At 42.1% G+C, this 19,545-nt stretch overlaps 1 protein-coding gene and 1 pseudogene across 4 annotated transcripts in view; one reads left to right on the top strand and one right to left on the bottom strand.

The window, feature by feature from the left end:
• Positions 1-19,545, top strand: part of Clasp1 (cytoplasmic linker associated protein 1) — a 237,552-nt gene that overhangs the window by 170,195 nt on the left and 47,812 nt on the right. For all 4 annotated transcript variants that reach the window (XM_028771493.1, XM_028771491.1, XM_028771492.1 and 1 more), the window contains 3 exons: positions 483-646; positions 10,264-10,342; positions 11,181-11,324. In XM_028771493.1, the coding sequence (XP_028627326.1) occupies positions 483-646; positions 10,264-10,342; positions 11,181-11,324 (387 nt within the window). The remainder of the gene's footprint in view (positions 1-482; positions 647-10,263; positions 10,343-11,180; positions 11,325-19,545) is intronic.
• On the bottom strand, positions 19,001-19,489 carry LOC114624555 (annotated as a pseudogene).

Below are 19,545 nucleotides of genomic sequence, written 5' to 3'. Positions count from 1 at the left end.
TCTCTCTCTCTCTCTCTCTCTCTCTCTCTCTCTCTCTCTCTCTCTCTTTCTCTCTCTCTCTCTCTCAGAAAACTCTCCAGGATTACAATCCAAAACATTTATTTCTCTCTGTACTGACAGTTACAAGTTTATATTGAGGGAGAAGCGAGTATTTTATCAGTTCGTAGCTTTTTCAGGATTGTTAAAAGGAACTGCATGAAACTGGTATTTGCTGTGGACTAACATGGAATTTGTTTTGTTGCATGGCCTGGTGTGCGGTGGAATTCACAACAGAGAGTAAGTGTCAAGTACCCCCTCCACGCTCCCCCACCCTAAGCCCACCCCCGTATTCTGCTGTGTGTTTGCCTCTCAAGATGTGAGCAGTAGTTAACCTAAGTGACAAGACTGGGCTAGGCCAGCTCAGGCAGGCAATGGAAACATTCTCAGGCTGTGGAGGAAGTCATGAAGGCAGGGAGTGAGGTGCTTGGTTTTCTCTTGTGCAGGTTTTCAGTATGTTTTTGGAGACCCTCGTGGATTTTATAATCATTCATAAGGATGACTTGCAAGACTGGCTCTTCGTCCTTCTCACACAACTACTTAAGAAAATGGGAGCAGACTTACTTGGATCTGTGCAAGCAAAAGTTCAGAAGGCTCTAGATGTTACCAGGTAAGCACTTGGGCCTTGCCATGTTACTGTGGTAGGAGTCTTGGCCATAGCTTTAGTCCTTTGTTTTGTTTGCTTTTCTTTTTTTTTTTTTTTTTTTACTTTAAAATAATCTTTTAATTTGAGAGAACATAAATTTAAAAAGATAGATACTTCCAGAGAGTAAATTACATCTTGATAATTAATTGGGCGTTTTGGAAGCTACATGAATTTAAGCAGTAATTTTCCAGATGGGTTTCTGGTATCCTACTCTATTTGATACAGGTTATGAATGGGTCAACTTACTATCAAATTATAATTTCTGAACAAGAAAATCTGGCACAACAATTCAAACTTTTCCATCCAATTAATCAGCTAAATGAATATAGTGTTCTTTAAGGTGTCAATTGTACTAGACAGTAATAGAGGACAAAGAGGTGGTGCCTATGCCTAATGAAAGTCAGACTAGCTCAAAAGATTAACAAATCACTTAAAGAAGAATTAAATGAAGAAGGAAACAGGTAGGATGACTACAGGTCTTCACTTTTCCTTGCCACATTCAACTCTACAGTCTCATCCTTAGCCCCAAAACAGAAAATCTGCAGCAACTCTCCCCTCATCTCGTGGGTCCCATGATTTTCTCCACCTAGTCCCTCCCACCTACATTGTATTATCCTAACCTCTAATGACAGGAGGCAACTCACAAGCCACTCAAATCATAGACCTATACCTCTCCTCCTGTTCCTCCAAATAAAATCTGCCAGTCTCATGCCCAGTACTGCAACAGAAGGCCTGCTGCAACCTTCCATGCCCTGCCCCACCTCCAATGGATTGCACAGACCTTCACCTCCTAATTTCCTCTCACTCCATCCTCATTGTTCATCTTAATACCAGTTCCAACAGGCACTTCCTGGGTTGTTTGCTTTTCAAGACAGAATTTCTTAATGTTGTCTGGGACTTGCTTTGTAGAACAGGCTGGCCTCAAACTCAGAGTTCACCTGCCTCTACCTCCTGATTGTTGGGATTAAAGGCAGCACCAGCACCATCAGGTTTGTGGTTTTAGTCTTTACCCAGTTCCCCCTTGCTCACATGTCATCTTTGAGTTGCAGATATTTTGTGAGTGCCTATGAAATGTATAGAACTTCAAAAATTCCCTTTCTTTAAAAAAAATTACAGAGATTAATATTTAAAATATTTGTTTATATCTTTCTGAAGTTCTTATATTTTAGTGCTTCAATTTTTATGTAATTTGCCTCAGAAATATAGCAGTATATGATGTAGAAATCTTGTTGGACCATAAACTGTCTCTAAATTGACAGTTATGGGGCTAGAGTGGCGGCTCAGTTGGTGAAGTCCCATGCACTCATGAGGACCTGATTTTAGTCCCAGCACTCTGTTTGTACCTGTAATCCTAGCATTGGGGAAGTGGCGACAGGAGGATGCTTGGGCTTGCTGATCAGTCAACCTGACCAAATTGATGAGCTCCTGATTCAGTGAGAGACCATGTCTCAAATATTAGATGGCAAGTGATTGAGGAAGACACCTAATATTGACTGCTGGTCTCCACATGCTCTTTGTATGCACTCATGTGTGTGTGTGTGTGTGTCCAGAAATAATAATCAATACAGAAATAACTACTGAATGTACACACATACACAGAATAGACAGTGTCTCGGCTCAGAGTTAGAGAATAGTAACCATCTTTGTAGCTTGTCTGGCTGTTACAGTGACTCAGAAACACTTGGGAACTGAGCTGCTCCACAGAAACCTGGTGCTTGCTGTACAGTTGTTGGGGTGTTAGCATGCCTGGACTAGAAGTGAATGACCAATATCTGTATCAGGCCAGACTACCCAGTCAATCCCTAGCCAATCCTTTGTAAGGCTTCCAGGCGCTGGTGTACAGTACTGCTCCCAAGTTCTGCGAAGATGAATCATTCAGTGGAAGAAGAATTTGGAAGCCTTATCATAATGTATGCTACTCTTAGTTCTTTCAAAATCAGAAGAGAATCTGTGCAAATTACACAGGTTAGCAAACCTATTGGCATTGGAGTGTAGAGTCACAAATGCCACATGGCAGCTCAGGGATCTGACTGATTTGGTACAAGATAGAGGCCAAAGGGAGACTCATGGATCTGAAAAGAACGAACAAGTGATTCCCAGACATTCCATGGCAGTACCTTTTATAGCACCCAGGATTCACAGACTGGGACAAACCCCAGGTGTCCTGGGGTTTTCATGGGGAAGGAGCTCAGAGGTGACATGGGTTTTTTAACAGTGAGAAACAGAAGCTGTGCTGACTTGCCTAAGGTCACAATTGGTTACCTATTCTCAAACTCTGAGCCAAGGAACTATTTCTGTATATGTGTGTGCATTCACTAGTTATTTTTGTATTTATTATTTATTTCTGGACACACACATGCATGCATATACACACACACAAGCACACAAGTATACACAAAGAGCATGTGGAGACCAGCAGTCAACATTAGGGGCCTTCCTCAATCACTTGACACCATAAGCACCAGGATTTCTGACCTTAGCTCTTTTGTCTGCCACTATGATTCCAGGCTGCCCTGTAGGCTTGTGTGTCCTCCCACACCTTCTTGCTCAATTAGCATATCACCTGCCATCTTACCTATGCGTGCAGCTCCTACATGACCAGCCAGCATCTACTATCACCTGAGTTTTTAATCTTAGCCATTCTGACTGGTGTGAGATGGAATCTCAGGGTTGTTTTGATTTGCATTTCCCTGATGACTAAGGATACTGAACATTTCTTTAGTGCTTCTCAGCCATTCGAGTTTCCTCCATTGAAAATTCTTTGTTAAGCTGTATGCCCCATTTTTTAAATAGGATTATTTGGTTGTCTGGAGTCTAATTTCTTGAGTTCTTTGTATATATTGGATATTAGCCCTCTATCAGATGTAGGATTAGTAAAGATCTTTTCCCCATTTGTTGGCTGTCGTTTTGTCCTATTGACAGTGTTTTTTGCCTTACAGAAACTTTGCAATTTTATGAAGTCCTATTTGTCAATACTTGATCTTAGAGCATATGCCATTGGGGTTCTGTTCAGGAACTTTCCCCCTGTGCCTAGGTATTCGAGGGTCTTCCCCACCTTCTCTTCTATTAGTTTCAGTGTATCTGGATTTATGTGGAGGTCCTTTATCCACTTAGACTTCAGCTTTGTACAAGGAGATAAGAATGGATCGATTTGCATTCTTCTACATGTTGTCCTCCAGTTGAACCAGCACCATTTGTTGAAAATGCTGTCCTTTTTCCACTGGACCGTTTTAGCTCCTTTGTCAAAGATCAAGTGACCATAGGAGTGTGGGTTCATTTCTGGGTCTTCAATTCTATTCCATTGATCTTCCTGCCTGTCTCTGTACCAATACCATGCAATTTTTATCACTATTGCTCTATAGTACAGCTTGAGGTCAGGGATGATGATTCCTCCAGAAGTTCTTTTATGGTTGAGAATAGTTTTTGCTATCCTGGGTTTTTTGTTATTCCAAATGAATTTGGGAATTTCCTTTTCTAACTCTGTGAAGAATTGAGTTGGAATTTTAATGGGGATTGCATTGAATCTGTAGATTGCTTTTGGCAAGATGGCCATTTTTATTATATTAATCCTGCCAATCCATGAGCATAGGAGATCTTTCCGTCTTCTGAGATCTTCGATTTCTTTCATCAGAGACTTGAAGTTCTTGTCATACAGATCTTTCACTTGCTTGGTTAGATTCACACCAAGGTATTTTATATTATTTGTGACTATTGTGAAGGGTGTCATTTCCCTAATTTCTTTTTCAATCTGTTTATCTTTCATGTAGAGGAAGGCTACTGATTTGTTTGAGTTGATTTTATAACCAGCCACTTTGCTGAAGTTGTTTATCAGGTTTAGGAGTTCTCCGGTGGACGTTTTGGGGTCACTTAGGTATACTATCATATCATCTGCAAATAGTGATATTTTGACTTCTTCCTTTCCTATTTGTATCCCTTTGACTTCTTTTTGTTGTCTAATTGCTCTGGCTAGGACTTCCAGTACTATATTGAATAGGTAGGGGGAGAGTGGGCAGCCTTGTCTAGTCCCTGATCTTAGTGGGATTGCTTCAAGTTTCTTTTCATTTAGTTTGATGTTGGCTACTGGTTTGCTGTATATTGCTTTTACTATGTTTAGGTACAGGCCTTGTATTCCTGATCTTTCCAAGACTTTTCCCATGAAGGAATGTTGAATTTTGTGAAATGCTTTCTCAGCATCTAGTGAGATGATCATGTGATTTTTTTTTTCCTTTGAGTTTGTTTATATAGTGGATTACATTGATGGATTTCCAAATATTGAACCATCCCTGCATTCCTGGGACAAAACCTACTTGATCATGATGGATGATTGTTTTGATGTGTTCTTGGATTCGGTTTGCTAGAATTTTATTGAGTATTTTTGTATCGATGTTCATAAGGGAGATTGGTCTGAAGTTCTCTTTCTTTGTTGGGTCTTTGTGAGGTTTGGGTATGAGTGTGATTGTAGCTTCATAGAACGAATTGGGTAGTGTTCCTTCTGTTTCTATTTTGTGGAAGAGTTTGAAGAGAATTGATATTAGGTCTCCCTTGAAGGTCTGATAGAATTCTGCACTAAAGCCATCTGGACCTGGGCTTTTTTTCGTGGGGAGACTTTTAATGACTGCTGCTATTTCCTTAGTGGTTATGGGACTGTTTAGATGGTTTATCTGCTCCTGATTTAACTTTGGTACCTGGTATCTGTCTAGGAAGTTGTCCATTTCATCCAAGTTTTCCAGTTTTGTTGAGTATAGGCCTTTGTAGTAGGATCTGATGATTTTTTTTTTACTTTCCTCGGTTTCTGTTGTTATGTCTCCCTTTACAGTTCTGATTTTATTAATTTGGATACTGTCTCTGTGCCCTCTGATTAATCTGGCTAAGGGTTTATCTATCTTGTTGATTTTCTCAAAGAACCAACTCCTGGTTTTGTTGATATTTTGTATTGTTCTTTCTGTTTCTATTTGGTTGATTTCAGCCCTGAGTTTATTTCCTGCTGTCTACTCTTCTTGGGTGTATTTGCTTCTTTTTGTTCTATAGCTTTTACTTGTGCTGTCAAGTTGTTAGTGTATGCTCTCTCCAGTTTCTTTTTGTAGGCACTTAGAGCTATGAGTTTTCCTCTTAGCACCGCCTTCATGGAGTCCCACAAATTTTGGTATGATGTGTCCTCATTTTCATTAAATTCTAAAAAGTCTTTAATTTCTTTCTTTATTTCTTCCTTGACCAAGTCATCATTGAATAGTGAGTTGTTCAGTTTCCATGTACATGTGGGTTTTCCATTGGTTTAGTCATTATTAAAGACCAGCCTTACTCTGTGGTGATCTGATAAGATGCAAGGGATTATTATATCAGTCTTCTTGCATCTGTTGACACCTCTTTTGTGACCAATTATATCGTCTATTTTAGAGAAGGTACCATGAGGTGCTGAGAAAAAGGTATATTCTTTTGTTTTAGGATGAAATGTTCTATAGATATCTGTTAAATCCATTTGATTCATAACTTCTGTTAATTTCTAAGTGTCTTGGTTTAGTTTCTGTTTCCATGATCTGTCCATTGCTGAGAGTGGGGTGTTGAAATCCCCCACTATTATTGTGTGAGGTGTAATGTGTGTTTTGAGCTGTAGTAAAATTTCTTTTATGTATGTAGGTACCCTTGCATTTGGAGCATAGATGTTCAGGATTGAGAGTTCACCTTGGAAGATTTTTTTCTTTGATGAATGTGAAGTGTCCTTCCTTATCTTTTTTGATTACTTTTGGTTGAAAGTCGATTTTATTTGATATTAGAATGGCTACTCCAGCTTGTTTCTTGGGACCATTTGCTTGGAAAATTGTTTTCCATCCTTTTATTATGAGGTAGTGTCTGTCTTTGTCACTGAGGTGGGTTTCCTGTATGCAGCAAAATTCTGGGTCCTGTTTGTGTCTGGTAGTCTGCGTCTTTTTATTGGGGAATTGATTCCATTGATGTTAAGAGATATTAAGGAAAAATGATTGTGGCTTCCTGTTATTTTTGTTATTAGAGGTAGACTTATGTTTGTATAGCTATCTTCTTTTCGAGTTGTTGGGAGATTACTTCCTTGCTTTTTCTAGGTTGTAGTTTCCTTCCTTTTGTTGGTGTTTTCCATCAATTGTCCTTTGAAGTGCTGGGTTTTGGAAAGATATTGTGCAAATTTGGTTTTGTCATGGAATATCTTGGTTTCACCATCTATAGTGATTGAGAGTTTTGCTGGGTATAGAAGTCTGAGCTGGCATTTGTGTTCTCTTAGGGTCTGTATGATGTCAGTCCAGGCTCTTCTGGCTTTTATAGTCTCTGGTGAGAAGTCTGGTGTAATTCTTATAGGTCTGCCTTTATATGTTACTTGACCTTTTTCTCTTACTGCTTTTAGTATTTTTTCTTTGTTTTGTGCATTTGATGTTTTGATTATTATGTGACGGGAGGTCTTTCTTTTCTGGTCTAATCTATTTGGTGTTCTGTAGGCTTCTTGTATGTTTATGGGCATCTCATTCTTTAGGTTAGGGAAGTTTTCCTCAATAATTTTGTTGAAGATATTTACTAGCCCTTTAAGTTGGGAATCTTCACTCTCATCTATACCTATTATCCTTAGGTTTGGTCTTCTCATTGTGTCCTGGATTTCCTGGATGTTTTGGGTTAGGAGTTTTGTGCATTTTGCATTTTCTTTGACAACTGTGTCAATGTTTTCCATGGTATCTTCTGCACATGAGATTCTCTCTTCTATCTCTTGTATTCAGTTGGTGATGCTTGCGTCTATGACTCCTGATCTCTTTCCTAGGTTTTCTATCTCCATGGTTGTCTCCCTTTGAGATTTCTTTATTGTTTCTATTTCCATTTTCAGATCCTGAATGGTTTTGTTTTAATTCCTTCATTGTGTTTTCTTGCAGTTTTTTAAGGGATTTCTGTGATTCCTCTTTAAGGGCTTCTACCTGTTTACTTGTACTCTCCTGTACTTCTTTAAGGGAGTTACTTATGTCCTTGTTAAAATCCTCTATCATCATCATGAGAAGTGATTTTAATTCTGAATCCTGCTTTTCCGATGTGATGGGGTGTCCAGGGCTTTCTATTGTGGGAGAACTGGGTACTGATGATGCCAAGTAACTTTGGTTTCTGTTGCTTATGTTCTTGTGCTTGCCTTTCGCCATCTACTTAACTCTAGTGTTACCTGCCCTCACTGTGTCTGACTGGAGTCTGTATTTCCAGTTATCTTGCTTGTGTCAGAACTCCTCAGAGTCTAGATGTCTCTGTGGTCTTATGATCGTAAGGTTTTGGGTGGAAGAACTCTTGGGACTCAGGCCACCTCTGGGATCTGGAAATCCTGCTGCTCTGGGTGCAGTGGTTTCTCTAGGATGGCTCAGGATAGGGTTTCTCCACAAGTGCAAACCAACTAGGTGTCTGCTGCTCTGAATGCAGTGGCTCCTCTGCTGCTCTTGAGTGCAGTGGTTCTTCTAGGATGGCTCAGGATTCAGTATCTCCACAGGAGCAGACCAGCTATGTGTCTGTCCCAACCAAAAGTACCAGTGGGGGATGGAAGGGAAGTGGTATTCCTGAGGGGCGGGGTTTGGGTGGCTGGTGGGTCCTGAGCGTCCCTGGCTCCCAGTTGTAACTCTGGGGTGTAGGGAGTGAGATGAGGTTCTTACCTGCTGCTCTGAGTGTAGTGGCTCCTCTAGGTTGGCTCAAGATTCAGTATCTCCACAGGAGCAGACCAGCTATGTGTCTGCCCCAACCGAAAGGACCAGGCAGGGCTAAAAGTCTTAATCTTAGGCTGCACAGAGTCCTCAGTGCTTGCTCCACAAGCATGAGGATTGGAGAGAGCTCTGGGTTCAAATAGTAGACCCCAAATAATAGTAATAGAGTGATCCAGGAAGATACTCAGCAAAAGCATACACATGCACAAACAAAAAACAAACCCCCCCCCCAAAAAAAAAAAACGTAATCTCAAGTAAATTTGGTATATGTCGAAGGCATTTGTTCTTCCCACCCTATCCCCCACTCACTCAGCTCACATGTCTAGCTGTTCTCATAGCAAAGGTCAGATAGAAGCAGAAACTGCTGGAAAGATGCCCTTGCTGCAGGTCCCAGAGGACAATAGAGGTTATGGGGATGATTCATGATGAGCACCTTGCTCCACCATTCTAATCTGCCCTGGTGTCCTCACCTCTAGCGATGCCTACCCACAGACACATTTCTTATCTAAGCACACTGACGTATCTCCATGTGCTGGATGGAGAAGCAGGAAAGGCTGAAGCTTGTTGACTCCGTAAATAGAGACACTAAGGTGGACTTTGTTCCAGAAGTAGCTCTCTCAGCTTCTCACTGTGGAAAGTAAGGATGCTCTTGGGCCAGTGTTATTACTTTAGGGGAACCCCAAGGCTTTCCATTGATTGGCAGGTGCTCTGCCACTCAGCTTAAATTTACTCTTTATAAGTAATTATGATTAAAACACCAGTTTGTAATATATTCCACTTTATAAAACTTTATAGTTTTCTTGTGTTATTTCTTCTAATTTCCGCTTGTGTCTTGGAACACTTGATAACATTTCTTACTGTGTTGAAGATTCAAACCTGCATCCTTCGTCTCTTCCTATACCTCTATAGGAAAAGGCTCTTAGATCTCTAAGAGATCCAGAGAGAATTGTCTGTTACTGTCTCCCAGACACTCAGCTGTCTTGTCTTTCCTGCGTCACAGCCCAGTGCCTCTGTTACGAGATTTTAAACAGCAGTAATTATTGCCACACTGTAAAGATAAAAGGATTCACTTTTGCTAGCCAGAAGCCCCCAGGATCACTTGTTTGGATCTGTGACTGTGAGGCCTGTGCTTAGTCACAGGCTTGAGGCAAGAAATGGGGCTCCTTGGACCCAAGGTGTCCCTATGAATCATAGCTGGTTAGAGAATTTCTCAGCACTGAGCACCACACAGGCATTTTTCTGTGGTGACTGCAAGAGGGTCTTACAGGACTGGAGGACACCTGCTTATCTTCCACAGGGTGAGCTCTAAGTGGCCTAGTACAGATGGAAAGATGGGATCTGGGAGTCACCAGTACTCCAGTAAGCAGTGTTCAGGAAGGAGGGGAAGGGGTAGGAGACCACCTGTCTGCCTGCATTCTCTGCTTAGTCTTCAGGTTTTTGTTTTGTTTTTTGTTTATTTGTTTTATTATTATTTTCCCCTTTCCCTTCTCCCTCTTGCTCCGGCCCCACTAGCTCCGGCCTGTTCTTATTTATTTATTATATATATGTACACTGTAGCTGTCTTCAGACACCCCATAAGAGGTCATCAGATTTCATTATGGATGTTTGTGAGCCACCATGTGGTTGCTGGGATTTGAATTCATGACCTCTGGAAGAGCAGTCAGTTGTGAGTCGCTGAGCCATCTCACCAGTCCTAGTCTTCAGTTTTAAAGTAGCTACTCACAGTGACCTATGTTCATTTCCCTGAGTTTTTCATATAGAAATATTAATTTTGTATTTATAGAAACTGAAAAGTACTATATATAAAAACATATATGTATATATAAAAATATGAATGTGCTTTTGTATATATTAATCTACAGCAGGATTAAACATAAGAACTTGTTTTTATCCTAGGGATTCCTTTCCTTTTGATCAACAATTTAACATTTTGATGAGATTTATTGTGGATCAGACTCAAACTCCAAACCTCAAGGTTGGTGGCTGTTGATGGTTTATGAACTCATTTATGGTTGCTTTTCAAATTCCCTCTTCCCTATGTGTCTCGTTTAGAAGTTATGAATAACTAGGAGCATCTCTGTTCAGCCCTCTGTGAATGTGTTCTCATTTTTCTTGGTCCCAAATGGCTAGTTCCTTTGGTAGGCAGATGCCTAATACTGTTAGGATCTGCCAGAATAATTGTGCCATATTTTACTTCTGTCAACAGTGTCAGTAATGTTAGTCTTTCTGTGTCCTTGCCAAGTGTGCAGTTAGCTTTTTCACAGTTGACCCTGTAGCTGGCAAAGGCATCCTGATGTGCCGAGATCAGTGCAGTGTTCAATTATTTTTTAATAGTAACATTCTCTGAGACAGGTAGATAGTCACAACTGTAATGACAAGACAACTCAGCCATGTTATTACACAAAGGAAGGAGGCTGTGTGTGCTCATCTGCAGTCTGGTCCTTGACCACTGACTTTTCTTGAGGCTCTAGGATGGGTCTCATAGATAGTAGCCTCCTTCTCCTGAGAACAAAAACCAGTGAAGAAACTGGGCAGAGTGTGAGATGGGGGATGGGAATTGCCTGTCAGGCCCTGGCCCAGAGTGTTTCACAGACCTGGTTGCAGACCTGAGCTTGGCCTTCTGGCCAATGGGAAAGCTGTTCTCTTTGAGAATCTAGGAGCATGAATGTGGAGTAGGCTTGTCAGTGCATGCATAAATTACATCAGGGACAGAGAGGAAGTTTCTCTTTCATGGTGTTCACGTTTCGGCTAAGAATTCTAGTCAAAGATTGTAACATACCAGTGCTTAATATTTATAATCATTGATCTCTCAGGTCAAAGTGGCAATCCTGAAATACATCGAGTCTCTGGCCAGACAGATGGACCCCACAGATTTTGTAAATTCCAGCGAAACAAGACTTGCTGTTTCTAGGATCATAACATGGACTACAGAACCAAAGAGCTCAGACGTGAGGAAGGTATGTTCACAGAGCTGAAGTAAGACTCCAGGCTTCCCTTAGCAGGCACACACATCCCCTGCAAATGTGCATACTGCCCCCAGCACCCATGGCTGTGCTGTTACTGCTTCTCCGTCCTGCTCTGCCCATCTCTAGTCTGCTGGATCAACCTGTGTGATAACAAAACAGTAGTAGTTGTATGTTCATTGGTGCTGTGTTCTGATGAGGGATGGGCAGATCTGGGGCTGCGAAGATGCCTGGGGGGGGGGGAACATAGTTGAAATGTTTGCTAAGACATAGCAGACTCCTGACTTTAAAATTCTCTGACTAGGTACAGTCCGCTTCACAGAACTGTATTTGCTGACATGTGCAGGACATGTAGCCACCACAGACGACACAGCCGCTGGAAATGTGCTTGGTTGCTGTAGCACTTCCCTTTCTCTTTCTGCCAGTGTTACAGCCACTGTGTGGCTTTCACAAACAGCACATGGCTGTTGTGCATCATCCAGTAGAGTACTTGTCTCAAAAGCGTGAGGACTATCCCCTGAACCCATATTTTTTAAAAAAAAAAAAAGAGACTGTGGCCGAAATGGATACATCTGCTGTAGGCTCTCCATAACAGCACCCCAGCAGAGCTCACCTGCCATACTACTGTCCCAGCCTCGTCTCCATCTGCCACCTAGAAGATCACATCTGGCTAGATAGTCAGGTACTTCAGGAGGCTGTAATTCTTCCCTGGGAAATTGTGATGAGCAGACTCCAACTGCTATTACTCCTCCAGGGTGAAGTTCAGACATTTCCCTGAAGGACAGTGTCTTAGTTAGGGTTTCTGTTGCTGTAATGAGGCAGCTCTTACAAAGGAAAGCTTACAGTTTAGAAGTTTAGTTCATTGTTGTCAATCACTGTGAGAAACATGGCAGCACATGGGCAGATGTGTGTCTGAGGAGGAGCCAAGAGTTCTACATCTGTACCCTCAGGCAGCAGCAAGACAGAGACTGGGCCTGATGTGAGCAGGATGGGAACAAGTGCTACACAGATATCCCAGTTGCCTTTGTGGCACCAAGGCCAGGGTGCCTCTGCCATCTGCTGTCCTTATTTTTATTTACCTCTAAACATTTATCAGAAGAAATTCTGTAACCAATGAGCCACGCTGAGATTTGGAAGATACAGTAGTAGGTGGCTCAATAGTTTTGTTTGATTTCCAAGTCAGAAACAAATGTTTCTGTTGTAATTTTCAAATTGATAGTGTCACCAAATATAAACAAAAAGCCTAAGAGTCACTAGCAGGTGTAAGGATGTGTTAACTCTTGTCAAAACCAAGTGACTAGATACCTAACATGCTCTTATGAAAGAGGCAGTCGGGATTTCAGGTCATGTTGCTGGTGTCTCCATCACTTCTGCTGAGCACCTCTTAATAGGGATGCAGATATGGAAGAATTTACAGAGCAGCAGGAAGCAGAAAGAAAATGGAGTTCTAATAATCCGGTCTTGAGCATGCCCTTAATGGCCTAAAGACTTCCCACCAGGCCTCTCCACTTGATGGTCTCCTGGTCTCAGGAGGGTTTCTCTCCCTCTGAGAGCCCTCTATAGTGCCCATGTAATTGGGTCAGACCCACTCAGGTTCCTTTTCCCTTTGTCTCAAAGTTAACTATCTAGGAACTTTATATCTGCACATCCCTTCCTCCATATGACAGTGGCATGTCCTTCATGCTCCCCCAAGTCTCACTTGCTGGAAGGGAATGACTTGGGTCCTGTTCTTGGGGCCAGCTTTGCTTCCAAAGCTCTTTGTGGCTTGGCAGAACTCTTTCATTGTTATCTGGTAATTCCTTAGCTCTTCAGTAGGGAGATTTGTGTCTGTGTGGAGGCCAGAGGTCAACCTCAGATGTTCCCTCAGGTTCTGTCTATGTTTTTTTGAGACAGTCTCTCACTAGCCTACAGATCTTCATGTAGGCTAGGCTTGTCTGGCTAGTGAGTCCCAGGGAACCTCCCCTCTCTGCCTTCCTAATGCCTGGCTGAAGTCTGCTCAGTGTTTTAGAGGGCTTACTACTCTTAAGGAGTAGGTTCTGTCCCCAGCACCACGCCAGGCAGTCCACAACTACTCCAGCTCCCAGGGCATCTGACACTCTGTTCTTCTGCCTGCTGTGGGCACACATGGCAGACTCACACATGCTCTCATATGTGAATAAAGAAATCTTTAACAAAATACAAAAACAAAACAATAAAAACCATGTATCTCCATGCCTAGGCATGGTGGTGGTTGTTATGTTAATTACCTGAGGAAAGGGTACATGCCAGCACACATGTGTTCAGATCAGTACACAGCTTCTGAGTCAGTTCCTTCTTTTCACCAGGGGAGTCCTGGTCACCAATTCAAGTCATCAGGCTTGGCATCAAGCTTTACTCACTGAGCCATCTCACTGTCACACACCTGGGTTCTTGTGTGTGTTCTGGGGCTTTATCTCAAGTCCTCATATATGTGTGCAAGCACTTTACCAAACGAACTGTATCCCCAGCCCTAGACACTTTTTACAAAATATTTTGTCCTTTCTGCAGACTGCAGTGCAGTTCATCTACTTAGGTAATTAGGTAGGTGTACCTCTACATTCCAGACACTCTGCTCTGTGTTTAAACATCCGATGTGTTCTGGCTTTGAGGGCACAAGGTTTGCTGAGGAAGCCTTACTGTTAGATGCATTAAGACACGGTTTTCCAGTATGAGGTTTTTGGCCCCATAAACTACTCAGCCACATGCAATTCCTTTAGGTCACCATAGCTTACTACTCCCAGGGGATACAGTCACTTTATATGAGTGCCCTGTTTGCTTACCATCTGCTGGCATTTATGAATACAGTTGCTGCTGTGAGTGGCATGGCTTGTACAGAATGTAAGGTGTATTTGAAGCATCTTCTGAATGAGTATAGTACCTAAACAAAAGATGGATAAGAAGGGATGTCATTTGTATGCTACAGCTCACTGTTTTGGCTAGACTGACTGGCCAGTGAACCCCAAGTCTACCCAGATCTGTCCCCCACCTCCCTAGTAGACACACAGCTATAAACAGCTTTTACATGGATGCCGGGAACCTGAACTCAGGTGCTCATACTTGCTGGCCAGCATTTTGCCGACTGACCACTTCCCCAGCCTGTAAAAGTTCCTGTAAAGTATTTTAGACATTATTAATAATTTATATTTTATTGTATTTGTTGAAACAGGGTACCATTTTAACCTAGCCCTAAGTTCACTATGTTGCTGAGGATGCCCTTCAACTACTTTTTCACAAAAAGATTTTAAGATTTTTATGTGTGTGAGTATTTTGCCTGCATTTATGTCTGGGTAGCACGTTTGTGCCTGGTCCCCACCAAGGTCAGAAAAGAGAATTGGATGCTCTGAAACTGGAGTTCTGGAGGCTGTGAGCCACCATGTGGATGCTGGGGACCAAGTAGGGGTCCTTTGCAAGAGGACCAAGTGCTCTTAATCACTGAGCCATCTCAGTAGCCCCTTTATTATTTTTAACTGTGTTTATTTGTGTGTTTGAGTATGAGCATGTCTGAGTACAGGGACCCTGGGAGACCAGAAGAAGCCATCCTCCTGGAGTTGGAGTTCCAGTTTTAAGCCTCCGCTTGGGTCTCTGCCAGAACACTATATACTCTTATACCCTGCCCCATCCCCATGACCTTGAACTTCTGGTCCTCCAGCCTTTACTTTCCAAGTGCTGAGATTACAGGCCTGTGCCACAACATGCGGCTTATGTACTTCTGGGGATCACATCTAATCTTATTTTATTTTGGGGATCAAACCCAGGGCCACATTCGTGCTGGGTAAGCAACTTACCAGTGAAACCGTACCCATAGCCCTTTTGAAGCATTTTAAAAACTAATGCAGGCTGATAAGAGTTCAGACTCATTAACTTCCAATATTTTTAATATTTCCTTTGTTTCATTTTTAGCTCCATTTTTAGGGATATTTCACTCTGCAAAGAGAAGGGAGTTTTAATATTTAAGGTGTTTTTCAAAACCAAAAGCAAACTCAAAGCATTCAAAGGGTATTGCCAACCAGACTATAGCTGATGGAAGCCTTCCAGAGATACCCAACTATTACCTGGCATGGCTACTTTAACATTAACCTTTTCCTTGTGTAAGTATGCCAGCCAGATGTCAGTGGTCTCTAGACCTTTCCCAGTGCACTATATTTGATGGAAAGTAATGGAGCATGTTACCTAGAAACAAGTTTGCTGCTTGACCTCCTTTTGGCTTCTGTCTGTGCAGTTGAGCAAGGCATTTAATCTCCCAAGTTTCTTGTCTTCGAGAGGCTAATAATACTTGGCTGGGGCATCAAGGGCAGCCTTGATTACAGTAAGAAAAAGATCTTGTTACTCTATTTGCTATTGTCTAAGGGTTGTTTGAGATTTGTTGCTATTGAGGAAACAAGTTGAGGGCCAAGCTCTTTCCAGCACTTAGGAAGAAGTCATGTTATCTATGAAAGGCAATAGAATTTTTCCCATTAAATGTCTTTGTTTCTGTCTTGTGTGTGAGTGTGTGCATATGTGATGCTGGAGCTCAGACCCAGGGCCCTCTACCCCTGTGCTGTATCTCTAGCCCTTAGCTTTTTTTGAGACAGGGCTTCCTGAAGCTAACATTGCCTTGGAACTTGTGATCTCCTGCCTCCGTTTCCCAGTGCTGAGTTATGGTCTGAACCCCTATGCCCAGCCAAGAGTCTTTAATTGCAAGTTCCTCCTTTACAATTCTAGATGCTGTATGTCTGCTTATTTTATGTGATTCTCTCTGTCAAATGTCAAAGCGTGGTGTCACTTTTCAGTGGGCTAGCCAGCGACCTTTCACAGGTGCTTGGTGGTTTCTTGGCTTCCACAGGTTTTGAGAAGTGTGAGCAATAAAGGCATGGCAAAGAAACTTAGGAAGGATAGACACGCTGTGGGACACATCCAGAAAAATATGCAGAAAGTCTCTGAAGGGTTAAATTTCTAAATGACTTAAGAGCAAGATGGCCCAGAGGGTAAAGGCTTTTGCCACCACGCCTGATGAACTGGGTTTGATTCCACATGGTGGAAGGAGAGAAATGACTCTTACAAGTTGTCTTCTGGTCCCACATAATGTTGTAATACAAGTGTACCCCACCACACACATACAAATACACACACAAGTATAAAGTTAAAGTGTGTATGTGTGTGTGTGTGTGCATGTGTGTGTGTGTGTGTGTGTGTACACGTCGGCAGTGCAGCATAATCTGAAAACTAAGAGTTGACTATGAACTTAACCATAACTGTTTTTCATGTCTCACTTCGACCTATGATTGACCTTCATATCACAGGAAGCAATTCTCCTTCTCCCAGGAAGGATTGTGATTAAGACAGCCAGAAAAGCTCTGGGTGCTGTTGTCTCACTGTCCCTGACTTCTGGCTCGGGGCCTCAGCCTTAATGAAGCTTTACTCTGAGCCAGCAGACAGCCTTGACTGACCTTTTTTTCTCTCTAATCCATACTCCCCTCTTCTGCTCACCAGTGTCAGCGTCAGCGTAGTCGAGCAGGGGAGGATGTCCCTGGTAGGTCAGCTCCCACCTGCTCTGTGCCTGGAGAAGTAAACTTGGAAGAAAGTTGTAAACAGGTAGATTGAGCCCATCTACTAATCCAAGCACACCCTCTGTCCACCTTCACATTGTCCAGACTAGTCGCCCCTGTAAGGCTGCTGCGAATTACTGTTAATATGTGGCATGTGGCCGTGTGTGCCTGTTTTGATGTTGGTGTCCTGATTAACCACCTTCCCAGTGAAATGGTTTCCAAGTGTAGCTCACTAACATATCAAATAGAATAGCAAGAGGAGAAAAGACAGTATCATAAATAACCAGTACTTAGGCAGACATCTTCACCTGACCTGGGGCCCAGTGCCCCTGGATCAGGGTGCTGCTGCCATGCAGAGGAGGTGGGGACAAGAAGATCCCTGGGCATACTGAGCGAGCTAGCATAGTCTACATGGCAAGCTCTAGTCCACTGAGTGATGCTGTCCAAAATACAAGGTGGGCAACACCTGAGAAACAACCTGGAGGTTGTCGTCTGGCCTTCACATGAACAAACACACACACACACAATTTTTTTTTTCAAAGTACCTTGTCTTCAATGTTTTGTAAAGCAAGTTTACTATTCTCAGTAAATTAGAAACTTTGTGTCCTCCTGTTTCCCTACATCAGAAGTGTTTACAACTGAGTAGTATCAACACTGAAACATTTGTCAAGGTTTAATTTATGTTCTGCCTGCTTGGAAGAAGTCCTTTCCTTTGTAAAGTGTACAGCCACCAGGCAGATCATGATCCTAGGAGTTCTCAGGAGATAATGAGTTTTGAAGAACCTTTTACCCATCCCCAGATTCTACTGGAAAGGAAGAAATGAGACTCACTCTTAAGATTCCATTTGACAGGAGAGATGACTCAACAGTTTGAGCACTGACTGTTCTTCCAGAGGTCCTGAGTTCAATTCTCAGCAACCACATGGTGGCTCACAACCATCTGTAATGAGATTCAGTGCCCTCTTCTGGTGTGTCTGAAGACAGCCACAGTATACTCATATACATAAAATAAATAAATAAATCTTTAAAAAATTACAGTCTAAAAAAAATATTCCATTTGACCCTTAAATTACTAGGCCATAACAACTTCTAAATTGTCCATTAGAAAAAAGTTAACAAGGGGCTATGGAGATGCTTAAGTGGGCAAAGTGCTTGTATAAGTGTGAGGGCCTGAGTTCAGATCCCCACCACCCATGTGAAAAAGCATGGCAGAACATGCATAAAATGCCAGAGGAGCGGAGGCAAGCAGGGCCCCAGAACTCATTGGCCAGCCAACCTAACCAAATCAGTGACTGGGTTAATTTAGTGAGATAGAGAACAGTGTCAGCCTCCCGTTTCCACAGATGCATGCTATGCATACGCACTCACACACAAACACACACATGTATTCAAGAGAGAAGGTTAGCAACACTTGGAAAATTTTATCAGGCTACCTTAGCGATTCTGACTGTGGTAGAGGCAGTGCAGAGGCATGTGTGGGTATATTGTGTGCCTTTTCCACTTTCTTAGTTAGTAAGCATGAATTATGCTTCTTGTTTTCACAAATGCTGTCCAAGCAGTTTAGTATTGAAAGTGATCTTTTTGTTTATTTTGAGACAGAACATTGCTATCTAACTTGGCTGCTTGGTTTCTAGATGGTGCTAGCCTTGATTGTGTAGAGCTCCTCCTGCTCCTGTCTCCCAAGTGCTGGGTAGAATTACCCTCCAGTGTAATCATCTTGATAGTAATGGCAGATATAATCTCCCTTTCTTGCTTGCTTGGATTCCAGTATTTTCAGTTCTCATTAACTTACAAGGTTTAGGGCCACAGCAGTCTCATTGTAAAAGTTTGATTTGAAATCTTTTTATTTTTTTATTTTTTTTATTTTTATTTTTATTTTTTTTTTACTAGGCAAAGAATTTTACTAACCTTTTCCAAACTTTATTCCCAGGCTTTCTCAGCTTAATTTGCCGCAAAGAATTAGATATAAGTGAAAACTGAAAAGAGCTGCACTGTCCGGGGCTTGGGCTTAAAAATATTAAAGATCTAGATTTTATCAGATCCATAATAAACAAAAAATTTTTAAAAAGCAGTCATGATATAAAATAGCAGCTCCTGTAACTTCTGCAAATGTCACCTTCTGTCCATTCAGTTTGCCTCATTCTTAGAAGCCTCATCAAAATTCTCCACCAGATCTGGAACTTCATCATCATCATCCTCTCCAGCAGCAAGTAGTGCTTTTCCATCCACAGATTGTTTGGGCAGAGCTTCGGCCAGTTTCCTTAAACTAGTCAGACCGTCTGCACCGAGCTGGTTTAGGATGCTGGGAAGCATGTCTGTCAGTTGCTTTGTCTCAGCGTGGCCTGTAATGGTGAAGGTGTTTGCTGCCAGAGACGCCTGAACTTTAGGGTTGTTAAAATGGATCACTGTTCCCTGGTTTGTAAACATGTTCACCTCTTCAATACCAGAGATATTGTTTACCCCTAACTTCTTTAAGGAGAACTGCAGCTTTTTATCGTCTGCTGTGGCTGTTCTGTGAACCACCTTCTTCTTTCTACGAGCAGTTCCTTTCCCACCAATGTGCACTTGTGCCTGCAGTTTGGCAAGTTTTTCCTGGTTCATGATCGTTTCTTTCATCTTGTCGGAGTGGAAATGGGACCACACGGGGAACTAAGGTTCACACTCAAGGGGTC

This window comes from Grammomys surdaster, unplaced genomic scaffold (genome assembly GCF_004785775.1).
Source record: "Grammomys surdaster isolate TR1022 unplaced genomic scaffold, NIH_TR_1.0 208, whole genome shotgun sequence".
Lineage (NCBI taxonomy): Eukaryota > Metazoa > Chordata > Mammalia > Rodentia > Muridae > Grammomys > Grammomys surdaster.
Note: the sequence above shows the minus strand (reverse complement) of the source record. Positions and strands in the feature narration are given on the sequence as shown.